Below are 20,526 nucleotides of genomic sequence, written 5' to 3' on the forward strand. Positions count from 1 at the left end.
CTGTAGCTTTGTGGAAGAATCTGGAAACCTTTTGCTGCTAAACTGGCTTTATCACTGCCTTAGCCATTAATAGTATCAGAGATCTCAGAAGAATAAATAAAATATATTTGATGACAGACCAAATAGTTTTTAAATCTATTAAAAATGACAGGGACAAGAGTCCATATACAGTTAGTCATACCCAGTCTCCACAGCATTGGAGGCAGAAATATCTAGAACATCAGTCTTACTTCTCAGCCAGGCCCATAAGGTGAACTTTTTTCTTTTTCTCTGGAAGAGGGACATGTAAAAGACTGACCTTATTTTGTCTAGGCAAAAGTGGTGAAATCAGTTCTCCAAGGTCCTGCTGTTTGTTCACAGTCTGTACTGGGTCTTGCCAGCCAGTGTTGCATTGGAGGTCATCTTGCCCGGTGGCCAGCATCATCATATTCCACGTGGAGACCTCATGGCGTCTTATAATCTTCTTTGGAGACCTTGGGTTACTGCTAAAATCTCAGAATCTCTGCCTAATATAATAAGCTTTTAAATTATTATTTTAAATGCCATATTCTGTAGATCTCTGAAGTATGAGGGCTGCCTAGGTATGTCTGATTAGAAAAACTTTGTTTTTTTATTACTTGCTTTACGTTTGACTTTGAAAACATATCCAGGAAACTAAATAAGGCCTATTTCTGTAACTAATCATATCAGTACTTTTAGGATGACTGACCAACTTGTATTTTCTAATAGTCGATAATAAGTTAGCAGCTTTTACAAGACTAGAACTCCATACTCTGTAATGATTTTGAATTAAAACTTATAAAGAAACTGAGTTAGTCATTCTGAGGGTAAACACAGAACAAGTTTATATCTAGCTGTTAATGCTGTCTCCTGCAAAGGCAAGGAACAGGTTCCAAGGTGAAATGGGAACAGGAGGGCACTTAAGAGCTAGCATTGCCCTAGGGTAACCAAGGTCACCAGTTGAACAAGGTTTCGTCCAGCTTTTCTGTGAGTGTCCTGTTTTCTATTATTGACAAGGCTATTGAATTTCTAATTACCCTGGAGTGATTGACATAGAAACAACTTTTTGTTTTAGAAGAGGAGATCCAAACCTCTAAGTATCAGTACAAAAATTTATGACTAAGTTTATCCAAATAGCTTAAACCCAATAAAGTTATCAAAGACAAGGAGGCTACAACTGCAGCTTTGTCTATGCTGTGAATCTTAATTTAGACATCTGACATGCAGGTGGTCCTAGACTGTCCCTTGTACAGCAACCTCCACGGTAGCAGCTCAGAACCTTAGAGCACGCATCCCGAGTGTCATTCGGTTGTGCATTCTGCAGGTATTCATTGTGATGCTAAGACATCCTTTTTGTTCTTTTAAAAAGAAAATGATGATGGGATGTCCCGGGCGGCTCGTGGAGTCCGACAAGGATGGCCGTGAGTCCCTGCAGCGCCATGCGGCCGGGGGAGTCAGGCGGGTGGTTACGGCGGATAAAAGGCTCATAGGACATAGTATTATTTAAAGAAGAGGGAGACATTTATTGCTTAAAGAAGAGAAAAACAGAGAGAGAACAAAGACACACGTACACACGAGACGAGACAAACACACACACATGCACACGCATGCACACACACACATACAGGCACCAGAGAGAGAGAGAAGATGACTGCGGGGGAGGTCCAAAAGTGGCTGGGGTGGGCATGGTTAGTTCTTAAAGTGGCAGCAGAAGATTAACACTTCCTGTCTCATGCAACTTTCAGTGTGATGGCTGGAAGATACACAATATCTGATAGAAGGTAAATACTAGTTAGAGATAGAGGACAGATAGATTTAAAATCTTATATATACACACATTCATCTCTAATATACTTCATTTGCCATGTGGCAGTAAGAGGAGAGTATGGTTAACCTTCTGCATGCAGTTAGCAGGAACGTTCAGGAGCCACTGTCAGGCACACAAGCATACAAGCAGGATCTCATCCCTGAGGCCATTGCCAGTGAATTGGTTAACAAGCTTAGCCAGGCTTCTATCTTGGTTTTCATTACCCCCTTTGCCCTGGAGTCTTACCTTAGACACATAAGTGAGCTCCCTCCTATCTCTCCGCCTAGTCCTTACAGAAATCTCTAGATTTAAAAATAGAAGGCCTAGCTCTGCTGTCAACTTTGATACAGTAGATTTCTACTGAGTAGTGAGGAAAGGTTTATATTTGTTTCTCATAAGGGCAAAGACATTGTCTTTCCTTAGTTGACTGTGTAAAGCCTGATTTTGCTAAGTGAGTGTTTCAGTCTTCCCAAGTGTGCGGCATATGGCAGAGCCGCATACACATTGGTGTCACACCTGCAGTGTAGAGATGGAAACATAGACATAAGACATGCTTGTCAACAATCACTTTATCACCTCTTATCCTCCACACAACTGGACCTGCAAAAGTTCAACAGTAATGGAAGGTTTCGGCGTGGACCATTTTCATTCAATATTTTAATACCAATGTCTTCCAGCCAGCTGCTCTGGTCTGAGTGTCTTCTCTGAAGCTTGGCTCTGCTTTTCTGAGCATGAATTTTGGGTGTTTTTGCTTACTCTGTAAGGAGGGACCTAGTGAATGGAGCTACTCTGGTCAGGTCCAGGGACTTCCTGGAGCTATTTTGAGTTTTTTGCTGTTTAAGGAGCTTCCTGCAGAATAGAATGTTTTAATCCCAGAGGAAACTGTTACATAGCTGAGAAATATAATATGGATCAAACATCTCTTTCCACTATCCATAAAGCTACAGCTACATTTCTACAGGACCCTCAGATAGGGAGAGGTCTTTTAGCATATACTTGTGAGTGGCCTGTAAAATAACGGATATGTTTCTGTTCATTTAATATGACAAAGCACACATTTATCATGAATTAAAAGAAAGATAGAACTCAGAGGAGAATCCAGTGTTTTGATTTTCCTTCCCTATTATCTCCTAAAATGCAATGTTTTACAATCCTCCTCAGTCACCAGGAGTAGCCAACATCTCGCTTTGGCCAAACTTCTTCCTTTCCATTGTCTGAGTGCCTGATGGAAATTCTCTTTATCTCATGCCACAGAAGAGCAGCTGTGAACGCGCAAGCTGAAGTGAATTTATGCATATCAGCTTTAACTCTGTGGTTTGCATGCTAATTCCCTCATGTCTTATTAAAGGTATCTTAACAAATAAAAGGCAATGCTTTTGTGAGTAGCTCCAAGCTTCCATGATTTATTTTCCTCTACTTTGCCCTCTTAGAGAGACAAACCTTAGGATTGTATTTAGAAATGTTGGTTTTCAAATGTTTGCAAGGGGTTAACAGGTATCAGTAAATCCCTACTTTAGAATACACAATATACTTTCAAACAATAGTAATTTCATAAGAATGTCCTTTAGGAATCTTTCTTTGTCTCTGTCTATACCAGTCTCCCCCCCCCCCCCCCCCGCATCTCAAAATCTATTTTCTTAGTGTTTACTTTGGCCTATAGGAGGGAATCAGATCTCTATTGGTTGCTGTAACTGTCACTGCACATGAGCAGGTAGACTCTATAGTTTACTGAAGCTGAGAAGGACAGTCCTGACTCTGAAATACAGACCTCTGAGTTTTAGCTCACAGGCTGTCAATGGGACAGAGACAACTGTCTTGGCATGTTCAATGGGAACATTTGTACAGCATAAACACACTGACAGATATCAAATAGCCTGCTTTAAAAGGTTTAACTGCTGAGTTTTCTTATAGATATTTTTTCCTTCCTTCCTTCCTTCCTTCCTTCCTTCCTTCCTTCCTTCCTTCCTTCCTTCGTTCCTTTCTTCCTTCCTTCCTTTCTCTCTCCCTCCCTCTTTCTCTCTCTCTCTCTCTCTCTCTCTCTCTCTCTCTCTCTCTCTCTCTCTTTCTTTCAAGATGAGGTTTAAGACTTTGTATTCCATCAGCAGAAAAGAAATATAAGTCTAAAATAATCAGTCATGCAGATGAAGGTTATGAGATATAACTCAAGTAGACTACTCAGGACTTGGGCTATGTTTTGTGCACGTGTGTTAGTGTATGTATATGTGTGTACATGTGCACACATGCATGCACATGTTCGCATATGAAGCATATATGTGTGTGGTATATGTGTACATATGTATTCAAATGAGTTTGTCTATGCAAACGCATAGAGTCTGGATGAGATGTTCATGTGTTTGCCTTTTTGTCATTCTGTGCCTTGGTCCTTTGAGGCAGCCCCTCTTGCTGAACTCTGTTTTTGGGTTTGAGCTAGTTCCAGCAAGTCCCAGCAACATTACTCTCTCTTCCCCTTTTAGTGCTGAATTGCAGGTGTGAATGGATCCATGCCAAACTCATCATATGGATACTGGAATCCAAACTCTTCACACTTGTACAGAAAATATTTATTTTTAATAAGATTTATTTTTAATTTTGAATTTAAAATATATTTATATCACTTCCTCCTTTTCTTTCTTTCCTCCAACCCATCACATGAACTACCCCATTTCTTTCTCAAATGTGTAACCTTTTTTTCTATAAATTGGTCATATATATTATATATCACATGCATATTATATAAAATATACATATTGTATACATGTTTTTGTGTTCTTACAAGTGTGTGTGTTTGTATAAAACATATTCAGTAACCTGGATATAACTCATTTTAGGACTAAACATTTGATAGTGGATAATCAGTGGCCTGTACTTCCTTTTCTAGGGTTGAAGCCTCAGGAACTCCCTCTCCCCTGTTAACACATCCATGGGTGCTGTGCTTGTTTTCATTTCATTTAGGAAGCCATGTGGTAGAGAGTTCATGGTTGTAGGTCTCCTGACCTTCATAGATGACTTAATCTTACAGGAAAGCTGCTGTTCCTCTAGCTCCTAGCAATCTTTCCTCTATCCGTTCCATAATGCTCTCTCCACCTTGGGTGCTGGAGCTGCATTGTACATGTATCTGTTGGGACTGGGCAACTTTCCCTGCACTTTGATCATCTGTGTTTTTCTGTAATGGCTTCTCTATCTGTTTCAAGGAAAATTTGCCTTGATGAGGAGTGAGGCCTTCACTTACCTGTGTGTGTAAAGATAACTATTCAGAATCTAGTTAGACATTATTCTGGCTTGTAGGATGAGGGAGGTCGCTGTTCTTCTGGGTCACCCGGCTAGCTTAGATCCAAAATAATCACACAGAAACCATGTTAATTAAATCAATGGCTTGGCCCATTATCCCTAGCTTCTTATTAGCTAACTCTTACATATTAATTTAACCCATTTATATTAATTGGTATATCACCACAAGGTTGTGGCTTACCAGCAAAGTTTCAGCAAGTCTATCTCAGGCAGCTCCATGGCTTCTCTCTTCTCTCTGCCTTCTTCCTCCCAGCATTCAGGTTTGTTTTCCCCACCTAGCTCTGTTCTAGCCTATCATGAACTCAAAGCCGTTCTTTATTCATTAACCAATAAAAGCAACACATAGACATAAGGACCTCCCACACCACCAGCTTAGTAAAGTGGTGAGTTCATATTTTTTCTAAGATCCCTGACCACACTAGCCCTGGGTAGTGGGCTACGCAGAAACCATGCTTAACCACTAACTGTCTCTTCAGAACATGGGATTTTTTTTTCAAATAAGCATCAATCACAAATGAAGAAAAAAATAAACTACATATGTAATTAAACTGTGGTGGTTCCTTCCTGTAAAACCCATTGACTGCATAGCTAAGGAGTGCAAACTACTAAAGCAATTATGAGTCTTGGGATCAGAGAATTGGAAGTCTTGGAGCTGAAACTCAGTCTAATTTTTAACTACTGGGTGACTGGTTTGAAGATTCATTTCCTCCTATCTTTTCCTTCTAGCACTAGATCTTTTTTTAAATGATGATGATGATGTTACAAACTTCGTATAATAGCTGGCCTCAAAGAAACACTGACAGTTATTTCAGTAATGTCCATTTTCTTTAAGGAGGGGATTGTCAGTTATGTTATAGTACACAGTGAGTATAGACAGGTTGGAAACTGTAACTTCATGCTAATGTTAACTTTTTAAATTTTCAGGTGTCATGTCTTACAATTTTCTTTATTCATAAGATATAGCTAAACATGGATGGTATTGAGGGGAATATCCTAAAGGACAAGGGTTACTATCCAGCATGTAGTTAGACATTATTCTGGCTTAGTAAAATGGTGATTTTATGTTTTAATCTAAGGTTGCTGACCACACTGGGCCTGGGTGCTGAGCTATGCAAAAAGCATGCTTAACCACTAACTGTCTCTTCAGAATGTGGGCTTTTTTTCCCCCAAGTAAACATTAATCACAAATGAACAGAAAAATAAACTAAAATATTTGGTACTTAAGAAAAACTGTAAAGCCTGGGGTAGGGCTCTAACCCACATCAGAGCGATGTCAGAGACACTAGGGTTTTGGTTGCTGTCCTTCCCCAAAGGTCTGATTGCATACTTCTATTGACATGTCTTGGTATTGTAGAGCTCACTGAGTTTCTCTCTCTCTTCAGACATTTGTAGGAAATGTAAATGCTGACAGTGTCATGCACCACAAGCTGCTACACTCGGTGAGAACCCGCTTCATTCGCTTTGTGCCCTTGGAGTGGAATCCAAGTGGAAGGATTGGCATGAGAGTGGAGGTCTATGGATGCTCCTACAGTAAGTACTCAGATGAGTGTGGAGGTCTATGGCTGCTCCTACAGTAAGTACTCACATGAGAGTGGAGGTCTATGGATGCTCCTACAGTGAGTACTCACATGAGAGTGGAGGTCTATGGCTGCTCCTACAGTGAGTACTCACATTACAGTGGAGGTCTATGGCTGCTCCTATAGTAAGTATTCACATGTACCAGTTGTCATCAGACCATTCTTAAATATGTAAGATAGAATCTCAGAGTTGTTTGGATTTGCATTTCTCTGATAGTTAAGGATGTTGAATATTTCATTAAGTATCTTTCAGCTATTTTAGATTTCTCTGTTGAGAGTTCTATGTTTATGTCTGTACTCCATTTTTTATTGGATTATTTGTTCTTTTGATGACTAATGTCTTCAGTTCTTTGTATATTTTGGAGATCAGCCCTCTGTCTAATGTGGGACTTGTAAGAATCTTTTCCCTTTCTGTAGGTTGCCAGTTTGTCTTGTTGACTATGTCCTTTGCTTTATAGAAGTTTCTTCATTTCAGTAGGTCCCATTTATTTATTTTTTTCTCTCAGTGTCTGTGCTTGTAGCACTATATTTAGGAGGTGTTCTTCTGTGCCAGTGCATTCAAGTGTACTTTCCATTTTCTCTTCTATGAGGTTCAGTGTTTTTGGTTTTATGTTGAGGTCTATGATTCATTTGGACTTGAGTTTTGCGCATGGTGATAGATATCGATCCATTTTCATTCTTCTACATGATGGTATCCAGTTATGCTAGCAGTATTTGTTGAAAATGCTTTCTTTTTTTCCCATTTTATAATTTTAGTTTCTTTGTAAAAAATCAGGTGTTCATAGGTGTGTGGATTCATATTCATGTCTTCGATTTGATTCCATTGATCAAGCTGTCTGTTTTTATTGCAATACCAAGCTGTTTTCATTACTGTAGCCCTATAATAGAGCTTGATGTTAGGGAACTTTGGAAATTCTTTTATTGTAGAGAATTGTTTTGGCTATCCTGGTTTTTCTGTTTTTTCATATGAAGTTGAGTATTGTTCTTTCATGGTCTGTGAAGAATTGTGTTGGGATTTTGATGGGGATTGCACTAAATCTATTGCTTATGGTAGGATTGCTGTTTTTATTATGTTTATCCTACCTACCTATCTAAGAGCATCGAAGATCTTTCTTTTTTCTGGTATCTTCTTCACTTTCTTTCTTCAAATACATAAAGTTCTTGTTGAACAGGTCTTTCACTTCTTTGGTTGGTGTTACCCCAAAATATTTTATGTTATCTGTGGCTATTTTGAAGGGTGATTTTTCTCTGATTTCTTTCTCAGCTTTTTTTTTTTATCATTTTGTATATAAGAGGGCTACTGATTTATTTGAGTTGATGTTGTATCCCACAATATAACCTCAAGAATTATGCTTAATAGATATGGAAAGAGTGGACAACCTTGTGTTTTTATTGATTTTAGTGAAATTGCTTTGTGTTTCTCTCCATTTATATTGATGTTGGTTGTTGGCTTGTTGTATATTGGTTTTATTATGCTTCCCTGTATCCCTGATCTCTCCAAGACCTTTATTATGAAGGGGTGTTGAATTTTTTAAATGCTTTTTCAGCATCTAATGAGATGATCATATGGTGTTTTTCTTTCAGTTTCTTTATATGATGTATTGCATTGATAGATTTTTATATGTTGAACCATATCTCCATCTCTGGGATGAAGCCAGCTTGACCATGGTGGATGATTTTTAATGTGTTCTTGGATTCGGTTTGCCAGTATTTTATTGAGTATTTTTATGACTGTAATTCTCTTTTTTGGTTTAGTGTTTGTGCGGTTTCAGCATCAGAGTATATCATGCCTCAGAAACAGAGTTTGTCAATGTTCCTTCTGATTCTATTATGTGGAACATTTTGATTAGTATAGGTATTAGCTCCTCATTAAAGTTCTGGTAGAATTCTTCTCTGGCCCTGGGATTTTTTTTTTCTTTTTTGATTTGGAGGCTTTCTATTTAAATTGTTCACCTGCTCTTGATTTAATTCTGCTATGTGGCGTCTATCCAGGAAAATGTCCATTTATTTTAGCATTTCCAATTTTGTGGAGTACAGGATTTTGTAGTATGACTGAATGATTCTCTGGATTTCCTCATTGTCTGTTGTTATATACCTCTATTCATTTCTAATTTTGTTAATTTTGATAGTCTTTCTCTGCTTTTTGACTGGTTTTGATAGGGGTTTGTCTATATTGTTGATTTTTTCAAAAACCAGCTCTTTTTTTTATTGATTTTTTTGTATTGTTTTCCTTGTTTCTACTTTATTGATTTCAGCCCTCACTTTGAATATTTCCTGTAATGTACTCCTTTTTGTTGTTGTTCTAGAGCTTTCAGGTGTGCTATTAAGTCACTAGTGTGAGATTTCTCCACTTCCTTTATGTAGGCACTTAGTGCAATGAACTTTCCTCTTAACACCACTTTCACAGTGTCCCATAGGTTTTGGGTATACTCTACCTTCATTTTTGTTGAATTTTAGGAAGTCTTTTATTTCTTCCTTTCTTTTTTACTTGACCCAGTGGTGGTTCAGTTGAGCACTGTTCAATGTCCATGAGTTTGTAGGCTTTCTGCAATTGGTGTTGCTGTTAAATTCTAACTTTAAGCCATGGTGATCTGATAAGATACGGGCATTATTACAATTTTTATGTTTCTGTTGAGGTTTGCTTTGTTATCAATTATGTGATCAATTTTAGAGAAGGTTCCATGAGGTACTGAGAAGAAGGTATAATCTTTGGTGCTTAGGTGAAATATTCTGTAGATGTCTGTTAAGTCCATTTGAGTCATGACATCTGTTAGTTCTTTTATTTCTCTCTTAAGTTTCTGTCTGGTTGACTTTTCATTGGGGAGAGTGGTGTGTTGAGGTATTCTATTATTAGTGTGTGGAGCTTGATGTGTGATTTAAGCTTAAGTAATATTTCTTTTACATATGTGTGTGCTCTTGTATTTGGGGCATAGATGTCCAGGATTGAGATTTTTATCTTAATGGATTTTTCCTATGATGAGTATAAAGTGTCCTCCATTTCTTCTGATTGATTTTAGTTTGAAGTCTATTTTGTTAGATATTAGGATAGCTATACTTGCTTGTTTCTTAGGTTCATTTGGTTGTAAAATCTTTTCCCAACCCTTTACTTTTAGGTAATATCTGTCTTCATGGTTGAGGTGTGTTTCTTGTATACAACTCTTTGGGTTTAATAATTCCAATTACATTTCAAGATTGTGTGTGTGTGTGTGTGTGTGTGTGTGTGTGTGTGTGTGTGTGTGTACATGCCCACACATACACCATGCCATCACAGTGTGCATGTGGAGGTGAGAGGACAACTTTTGAGAGTCTATTTTCTCATTTTACCATCTGGATCCTGAGCAATGAGCTCAGATCATGAGTCTTGACAGAAAGTTTACTTACTCACTAAGGAGTCATTTGCTAGCCCTGGTCTAGTGATTTTTATTTGTCTTTCAAATGTCTCCATATTTTAATGTTTTTCTCAGAATGACATTACTTATTATTATAGCTTTTGAGCACTCATCCTGTATGCCTACCCCAAAAGATCATGGTTTCAGTTAGATCATAGCAATTACTTTATGTGTATACATGGATACATGTGTGTGTTGGTACATGTGTCTGTACAGGGTGTCAGCACGTGTATGGGCATGTGTGTAGGGACCAGAGGTCTGCATCAGTTATCCTTCTGTACAGGATGTCAGTATGTGTATGGGCATGTGTGTAGGGACCAGAGGTCTCCATCAGTTATCCTTCCACAGCTACTGCTCACCTTGATTTTTAAAATAAACTTGACAGGCCAGTGAGCCCTCGGGATTTGATTGTCTCTCCCTCCTTAAAGCTGAACTCATAGAGGCACATATTACCCCCCTGGGGCTTGACCAGTGGGCCAGCCTGGCTGGTCAGTGAACAGCATCGACTTTTGTCTCCATTCCCAGCACTGGGCATATACAACCGCTCCAACCTTCTTTCATGGGGCCTGGAGATCAAACTAACGCCCTTGTGTTTGCAAGCAAATGTTACCTACAGAGCTAGCTCCACAGCCAATAAGACACCTGGTTGAAAGGTATCTCTGAAGAACATTTTAGCCTTATTTAATGATGGACTTTTTCATACCCTATGCCAACCAAGTATTTTTCTGAAGTAGAAATGTTCCCACAGACCTACTAAAGCCTAGTTCTGGTTCAATCAAAGGTACTCCTGAGCGTGAGGGACCCCAGGCCTGAAACCATCATTACAGATTTCTCTCTTTCTGATGAATTATCTAAAGCAATGGAGTTGTTCATCAGTGGGGTGCTAGTTACCTTGGTAAGCTATTCAAGAAAGAATGAGCTTTCTAGTTTACAAGTAGCAGACATTGATTTCCCATGACCCTACACATATGTCAAGTTGACAAAGAACATGTCAAGTTGACAAAGAACAACCATCACAGACACAACCTTCCACCATCATTGAAACCCCATTTTTACCCTGGACTGTTCCCATTAATGCAAAACCCTGCCATATTCACCACCAAACAATCCTAACCAAAACCTCTGTGACCCCGTTTAGGAGCTCAGTCCTCTTTAAATCATTTTCTTTTCACACAAGGCTTTTTCTAAAATCTGTCTGTAGTTATTACTGCCTCTACTTGCCTCTGTTTGCATAGAACTTCATCAAAGTCTTTAGACAACTGAGGCTTTGCTGGTTGGGTCAACCTAGCAGGGCTATAGGTACGCAACCGCAGCCTGTTCCAAGTGTTGCTGAGATGACGTTCAGATGTCTGTAAGCAGTTGATTTCATTTATTTACTTTTAACTTTAATTTTATGTGCATGTGTGTTCTACCTTCTTGCATGTGTATGTGTCACATAAATGCCATGCTCAAAGAAGCCAGAGGAAGGCATTGGATCAGTTGTGAGCTGCTGTGGACACTGGGAATTGAACCCAGGTCTTCTGGAGGAGCAGCCACAGTTCTTTTCTTCTGAGCTATCTCTCCAGCTTTGTAACCAAGTGATTAAGTACAGGAGATAACACCCCATAGTCTGGGTGAGTTTGGTTTAAATAATGGGCTGATTCAAGAGCAGAATTGAGGTTTTCTGATGCAGAAGGCATTCTCCATTTGGACAGCACCTTCAGCTTCTGAGTGTTTTAAGCCCATCAATGAATGGTCTGCTCAGTGAAATTTTTAATTCTCCTGATGTATGTATTAGCATTCTGCTCACTGTTTCTGTGGAACATCGTAGACCCAAGAGCCTGGAGCAGTTCATTCTAAATTACTTAGCAAATTGTTTCGTACTGTATAGAGAATGAGGTCCTGCAGCCGTACTTTAGGTTAGAATGAATGGGCTTATTAAGTATATAGCAAGAAAAAGTAAAAGAATAAACAACAGGAAGATACACAGATAGTACTCAGATAGATACATAAGAACAAAGCAAAACATCATCAGATTGGGCTCACAGAACCTTTAGAGAAATTGACTAGGGAAGCCCTCTTGAGGCTGGAATTTCTAAGAAAGAATGTTAGGTTTCTAAGTTCTAAAAGAACAAACAGTGAGGTAAGAGCTAACATCATCTGTCTCTCTATCATCTCTTTTTCTATTATTTATCTTATTTTTTCTAATTATTTTTCTTTCATCTGTTGTTTATCATCTATCCATCTGTTTTAAATGTCTCTGTTTAACAATTTATATATCTGGTTTGTTGAAAACTACCTGCATCACCTGTCAAGTTAAGAGTTCCAAACAGCCAAGAAGGAGACGCCCTGGGTCCCTGGTACTCTGCACAGATAAGACTGATTTCATTCAAAAGTAATTGAATAGCAAAGGGACAGCATCTCCAACGCAGTGATCCCATAGTGACTGCTGCAAGGTGGGGTCTGAATAAAGTTGGCTCTAGTCTTCCCTTGTCGCCCTGCATTTATGTCTGAAAGTATTCAATCATAAAACATTTTCTTGGAAGAAAAAAGATGATAATCAATCTTCTGACAGCCAGGTTAGTTTTTCACTCCCAAAGTCCAAAACAGCAACCTCCAGTTTCCGAAAACAAGCCATTAAGAGGCTCCAGGGACAAAGTAGAATTGTTGCCAGGGGCAACAGCTCCTACACTCACGTGTCTCCACTCCTGTGTCCCTCACCTATACCTTTACACCTAATTCTGCATAAGAATCATTGTTTCCATGGGTTTCTAAATAAGACCCTGGAGCACAGTCTGTAGCTCTGGTGGAAGAACGCTGGCCTCGCACACACAAACCACAGCTAAAGTTGCCAGCACCATACAAAGCTGGTGCAATGTGCTTACTTGTAATTCTAGCACTTATTCAGGATGTTGAGGCAGAAGGAGCAGAAGCTAAAGGGCAACCTCAGCTTACATAGCTAGTTCAAAGGCTGTGTGGGCCAAAGTCCCTGTCTCAAGAGAAAAACAGTACCAAAATACCTACTCTGGCCACTGGAGTCTTTCTGTTGTTTATGGGCAGCTGTGATAAGGAGCCAGAATTTAAGCCCATTGTCTCAGACTCCATTTTTATGGAATTTTTTATAGTTAATTCCTTCTTAGTTTGCACTGTCATTTATATAAGTAATGGTGGATCTTAAGAATTTTCAAGGCGGGCCAGTAAGATGGCTTAGTGGGTAAAGACTCTTGCATGAACCCTCATGAATTGAGTTGGATCGATAGGATCTACATGCTGGAAGGAGAGATAGAACTCCCAAGAGTTGTCCTATGGCACCATGCACTCTCCCACACAGTAAATAAAGAAATGTTGAAAAATTAGTCTAGGTTGCATGCCCACCCATCCCAGGGGATTTACCTATCTCTGCCTCTTCAGTACTAGGATTACATGAATGTGCCTGTCTTTTTACAGAGGATCTGGGAATCGAACTCGGGTCCATATTTTCGGGTTGCAAGTGCTTTACCAATTAAACCATTTTCACAGCCTTTCTGAAAGCTTTCTAAAGCCACATATGGCAACATTCAACACATAGACTGGGCTTTAAACACCAAAGATGCCCGGGTAACCTGACTTTAACATGAACACCTACTATAACCTCTATAAAGATGGAAAAAAATCACTGTACTTGCTTTAATGACTGCAGTTCCTCAGAGTAGTGTTTGGCATGTGATTAGCTCTCAAATAATCTCTGTTCCTCAGATATCAATGTCACGTGTTTCCCTTTTTCTTCTCCTTCCTATTCAGGTACACATCCTTCTGGTATTTTAGAAGTGAGTGGTTGGGTTTTACATTCCTGGTCCTCAAGGATGTTGGCCTCTTCCATCAAGCCGTCTAGAGACTTTAAGCTACACTGAATTTTCTCTGGGGCTTTTATTTGAATTTCTTTATGTATGGGAAGCTAATTAATTTTAAAAAGCATTATAAATTCTGATAAAGCATAATGAGTCAGGCTCCCCAGACTTATTAAGAATTACAACTCTCTTTTCTACCCCAGGTTCCTCCCTCTACACAAGACCTTGCTCCTATTTGGTTAATTACTGCCAAGTGATATCATCCAAAATTCATCACCCTCTGAGCCAAAGTCATATTCACTTTTCCCAAATAAATCCCTTATCGTCTCTGCTTCCCCCATCTTCTTTGCTGTTGTTCTTATCACCCAGAGTCATTTATCATAAGCAGCAGAGGTCCTGAATGCTGTAAATTTCATCTTTGGAGTACTGAGGTCAGTATCTTCTTTTCATGGGAATGCTGGATGACCTGGTGCACAGTCAGGACAGTCTTGGAGGTGTGGAGCATAGGATGACAATGGTCAGATTTGAGACTCCATTTTGTAAATATGGTTCTTATAACTGAACAATCTCACCAGATCATTATAATTCTTTCCCTTGGGAGTTGACAAAACAGAGATCCAGGGTATTCTTAAATTGGACTAATGCAAGGTTTCTGGTGCCTGTCTTACTTTTAGAAATAACTGAGAAAACGAGGAGATAGATATAGGGAACAGAGGATAGTACACAGAAATACTAAGAACATATGTCTTAACCCATTGCCTCTTTATGTTGTTTCTAATTGGTTGAGAATCTGAATGCTCCTTCCACCATTGACATTGTCGATTGCCCTTCAGAACTTCCTTTGGGCTATGGAAGTGCAAAAGACAACCTTGCCCCTGTAGACATGCAGAAGGTGAAAAGCTTCAGGAAGCTGTGAAAGGAATGCCCACGACTTGGGAGAGAGCTCAGTTAAGAAGCATTTCCCTGCAAACAGGAGGACCTGAGTTTCATCCCTGGAACCTATGTTTAGGAAAACTTTGAGCATGTTCCTCCATGCTTGTAATACTAGGGATGGGAAGGTTGAGTCAGGCACACCCCTGTCGAATACTAGTCAGTCTATCTTCTAGCCTTCATGGTAAGTTACAGTCCAGCGGTAGAGCTGGTCTCAAATCTCAAGGTGGATAGAGAACTTGAGGAACAATACCCAATGTATCCTCTGACTTCCACACACACTATATATGTACATTGGGACCCCTTCATGCACACACACACACACACACACACACACACACACACACACACACATCATACACACACACACACACATATCAAAACGCACATACACACACACACATCAAAACAAAAATCAAACTGTTCATAACTGTGGAGATTGAAGGAACCAGGTCCTTGCAGGTAAAACTGGGAAAGGGGAAGAATCTTCAGGCAGCAAATCTGTCCTGATAAGTGAGGGCCTTGTAGATGGACTGTTTACATGACGCTGAAGCTCTGCAGCCTTATGCTAACCATGAACCAGTCACTCTGCTGCCAGTTTGCAGAGAAAGGCCAGGGCCTTGCTTGATGCTTCTTTTACCTTTAGTCCCTGTGGAAGTGGACACTTCAGTGATTCATACATTGACTCATAGGTCACAATACTAAGCACCCAGGTAGAATCACGGAGAAGATTCTCCATGATTTATCCAAAACATGAACTTGTAGCATTAGGGCCTTCTTGTTCGGGTTTTTGTCCTGCCCAGTTCCCACAGCTGGTAACCAAAGAAATCACACAGAGTATCTACATAAGTTATAAACTGATTGGCCCATTAGCTCAGGCTTTATATTAGCTCTTATAACTTATATTAGCCCATTATTGTAGTATATGTTAGCCACATGGTTTGTTACCTCTTTCAGCAGGGCAGGTCACATCTTGCTTCTTCCGTTGTCTGGGAAGGACTGGGGAAGAATGGACTTCCTCCTTCCTAGAATTGCCCTGTTCTCATTGCCATGCCCCTACTTCCTGTCTGGTTGACCTGCCTAGCCAATCAACATTTATTTAAAACATGATTGACAGAATACAGACAATTCTCCTGCATCATGAACTCATAGAAAACTTTTTTTGTGTTGTGTGGATATATGGTATATGCGTGTGTATGTCTGTATGAGAGCATGTGTGATATGCATGTGTATGAGGACCCCAAGGGTAGACATTTTATTTATCACTGAAACAGGTCTTTCACTGAACCTAAAATTCACTGAATTCACTAGACTGAGTGGGCAGCAAGTTACAGGGATTCTCCTGCCTTCACCTCTACAGTTCTGAGATTGCAATGCAAGCTGTATAGTGTCACCTAGCTTTCTTGCTTATGTGGCTCTGAATATATATTTGTGGTTGTGTGGTGAATCTATGTAGTAGATTGTATGTGTAGTGTATCTATATGGTAAATGTATGTGTGTGTGTGTGTGTGTGTGTGTGTGTGTGTGTGTGTGTGTGGTAAATGTATGTCTGTTGTGATCCATGCTCTCTTGTGAGGTGGAGACCAATGAAGACCATCAATTATTCTATTTCATCAGTCTTGTTCCCTTGAGTTCTTTTACTGAGCTGGCATTAGATTGACTGCCAATAATGCTTCACAGTCCTCCTATCTCTGACCTCTATAATAGTATAATAACAGGCAAGCAAGTGGCTATGTTCCTTTTCATTATTTTCTTTAATGTGGTTTCTGAATACTCAGAAACCTTTTGCTTGGGAAGCAAATACTCTTGTTCACCAAGTCATATGCAGCCCTACACCTGGTTTTCAAGGGGAATGGGAGCATGTACTCAGGTCTTCACACCTTCAGAGCCTGCCCTTTACTGAACACCCCACCTTGTTTCAAGAAACTACAAAGATCTATTTCATAGTTTTTAAGGGGTATAATGGAAAAACAGACTCACAAATACGGAACAAAGTAGACATTGCTACTGATCCAATTGCCGCTGTCTTGCTGTTATGTCCAAGGGCGATGATGACCAACTGCAAGGCTTCTCAGGCTCTGATACCCAAGAGAGAGTGTGCGCCTCCTCCTCAGTTTTACGTGGCCTTGTATTCAGAGAAAACCATGTCCATAGGACATGCTACTTCAAATGTCACACAGATCCAGTTCCCACAATGCCATCTCCCCATGTCCATGGCAGATGTTTTCATAGAACTCCAGGCCTGCTGTTACTAAAGGAAAAATGAGAGGCTTTCCGCTCCAAGTTCAATACACCCGTTTAAATGTCAATTGAATGTCCTTACTGGAGCATCTGCTTGTGAGATCTGAGAAGACCACTAAGAATGGAGTAAACCAGAGACACAGCTAAAATGAGATGATGTCATTTTCATGAAGATGGACATCCTACTATCAGCCTTATCCAGGATCATCCTTCTCCTTGTGATGACTTGTGAAAAATATATATGAAATGTTACCCCATTAATGAAACCTTTGGTTGATCTTTTCTTGCCGAAATGAGTTCCCAGGACTCCCCACATTGCACCTTTCATTCAAATCTCATTTTCTAGTTTGTTCCATGATGTCCTACTCCATTCTTCTTGTCCCTACGTAGGTATTTATATCTTATTATTTTACTCCCACAGGGCCTGTTGGAGTAGGAAGCACATTAACATTTCTCTTTATTATATACCATTCCATCATGATGATTCATTTATGCACACAATATTGTGTATGATTCCCCAGACAACTTGACCTATGATTTTCATCCTATTTGTATTCAAGTTGGAAGGAATCAAAATAAATTCAGAATATGCTCAAAGTGGGTTGGTAAAGTGCTCACAATGCAAACATGATGACACAAGTTGGGTGCCCAGAACCCATGTGTTGGGGAACAGTGCCAAAATAATCTGGGTGTGATGACATGGCCTGTGTGAGACAGACAGGTCCCTGGAACATGCTATCCTACTGTCAATGTAGAAAGTTTCTGAAAACAATACTTCATACTGTCCTCAGGCATCCACATACACTCATGACTGCACACATAAACATACACAGAGAGAGGAGAGGCGTGCCTAATGCCTACGGTGAATTCAGGTATAAACAGAAGAAAAAACTGTACTACAGAATTTCTCTAATATGAGTTTGTTATGATCTTTGTAATTTGTGAACAATATAATTACATTATCAACTTTTAGTATGTTCACAGGTTTATACTCTAAAATGTGTAGAAAACCCCATTAAAAAAAACTAGTTTGATGGCAGAGGATAGAGCATCATTGGTAGATTGCCTGTTTAACAAGATGAGTCAGTGTTCAATCCCCAGATGGTACAAACCAGGCTTGGTGGTAAACACTTGGAGTTCCTGCAGTCAGGAGGTAAAAGCAAAAGGATCGGAAGTTCAAGGATGTCCTCAGCTACACAACCAATTTGAGGCAAACTGGTCCAGGAGAGATCTACTTCAGGAAATAACAAAGGTGAAAAAAAAGAAAAGAAAGAAGGAAGGAAGAGAGGAAAAGAGGAAAAATGAGTGAATTGATAGATAGATGGATAGATACATGAATGATTGGATGGATGGATGGATGGATGGATGGATGAATGGATGGATGGATGGATGGATGCATGGATGCATGGGCAGATGATTGGATGGATAGGTGGATGTCTGACTTTAAGAACCCCAAAGCACATGTTCTTGTTAGGCTTTTAATGGTTTTAACTTCTCTATTAAGTTGCCTTGATCCTTTCCCTATTTTTTTCACCTGCTCATCAAACACAGAAATTCCTGAAATTTTGTTAAAAAAGCTATTATTGAGCTTTGACAGTTTACTGTGGAAGTTTCTCTTGTACTGAGGGTTCATCTGAGGTCTTTGAAGTTGCTGATGAAGCCTGGAAAAATCACAGAGTGGGTGGGAGATCGGTGCAAATTCAAGCTGACTGTGGAAAGCTTTGTGGTTTGTGGATTAAAAGCCAAAGACCTTCTGTCTTCAGCGCAGTCATATGATCTGAATATGATGTTTATTTTCATATAATGGATCATGAGAAAAGCTTCAATATGTATTTGTGTTGGAAATATTGTTTATTTTGAGAGGCTGAGGAGTCCACGTGGGACTAATTGTCTCAGGGTGGGTCAGTATTTCTCCTGTCAGCTTTGACCTTCAGCTTTCTATCTGAGAGGCAAACCTCCTCCACACAGGCCCTCACCTAAGCTGTGCTTCAACACATTTGGGAATTCAAGCTTGGACTGTTTTAGTCAGAAAAGACCTTTTTAAAGCTGGTTTGTTGACAGGCTTCCAAAGCCCATCTAACATGCCAGGATTCGTCTGGAGAACTCTGTCTTCCTCAGAAAATAAGCTTGACAGCTGGGTCAGAAATTATGGGGCCAGTAAGAAATAGGCCCTCATTGGCAGTCTGGAGCTCCTCTGGGCAAAAGATGGCTTGGCAAGATTCGCCTTGACCTGGAAGGCCAGGCTGGGGAAATGTACCACCCACCCTTACTGGGGGATTCTCAGGACCATGATTGGCTTATCCATCACTGTCTGGAAATATCTGCCAATGAATCATCACTGAAACAAACTACAGATTGCATTGAATAGAGTTTATAATAATGAGGTCTTAAAAATCAGTTTTGAGAAAGAAAGAAAGATTATTCACTCCAGTAAGTAGCTAACAATTGTGCTCCGGTGACTGGCATTGTGAGTGTGTGAGGCACTCTCGGGAGCAGTGTACCAGCTAACTTGGTGCATGTGCAGAAAGCCAGCAAAGTGACCCTAGCTGGAACTCTGTGAACATCAAAGTATCCTAGGGGGCTCCTTAACATACCAGCTGTGGGCCCATGCTCTGAGAAGTGTTGACCCTCACTTCATAAGAGAAGTGGAGACTCTGTGTGGGGGAAGCAGAACTGACTGACCTGACTTGTTTGCACAATCCTGAAAAGGGGAATTAGGAATGAGGAAAGGAATAGACAAGAGACAGAAGACAGAGTCTGGAGAGCTTCCAATGAATACTGTAAAAGTCTCAAGTTTATTATTCATATAAATATTATTTATATTATTCATATAAATAATGAATAATATTATTCATTAATTAGGGTTAGGGTTAGAGTTAGTCAAGGGTTAAAGTTATGGCTAGGTTATGGTTATGGTTTGTCCTTATATTCTCCAAATCAAAAAGGGAGGGCAAAGACTTCCCTCCCATGATACAAGGAACAAGCAAACATAATTACCTCCTTACATCTCAAAACACCTAGTTACTGCACCCTAAGTCAAACATCCTGTTGTCTGGTCTTTGAGGAGCAAGACATCCAGTGGCCACACCTTTGACCAAACATCCTGTTATTTGTCCTTGAGAAGACAGAACAGATTTGAACTTTCTGACTTTTAGTCAGGATGGAATGGATTCAAGACTGTGGGCTCTGACACAGAATAGTTTGTCTTATCACGTTACAATACTAGCTGTCAGCCCAGCATGAAAGACACACTGCCTGGGAGCAGAGAATCATTTTTAGAAACAGAACACAAGAAATTCCATTCTTTTCTCCCTTCCCTCCTTTCTCATTAACCAAGAAGTCAGGAGTGTAGACTCTTACATGTTATCTAGGTCTTCATTTCGTCTGTCACTTATGTTTATCTCTTTTCAATAAACACTGTACCCGAGTTTACCTCTTTGTTTTATATTCAGTTTACTTTAGAGCTTATCAGGCAGGTGACCTTGTTA

The 20,526-nt window shown here is 39.8% G+C and overlaps 1 protein-coding gene across 1 annotated transcript in view; it reads left to right on the forward strand.

Annotated features, from left to right (window-relative positions):
- Cntnap5 (contactin associated protein family member 5) overlaps positions 1-20,526 on the forward strand; it is a 908,928-nt gene that overhangs the window by 376,404 nt on the left and 511,998 nt on the right. The window contains exon 4 of the mRNA XM_087906619.1: positions 6,478-6,625. Within this exon, the coding sequence (XP_087762745.1) occupies positions 6,478-6,625 (148 nt within the window). The remainder of the gene's footprint in view (positions 1-6,477; positions 6,626-20,526) is intronic.

This window comes from Myodes glareolus, chromosome 5 (assembly GCF_982192425.1).
Source record: "Myodes glareolus chromosome 5, mMyoGla1.1, whole genome shotgun sequence".
NCBI classification, from domain to species: Eukaryota; Metazoa; Chordata; class Mammalia; order Rodentia; family Cricetidae; genus Myodes; species Myodes glareolus.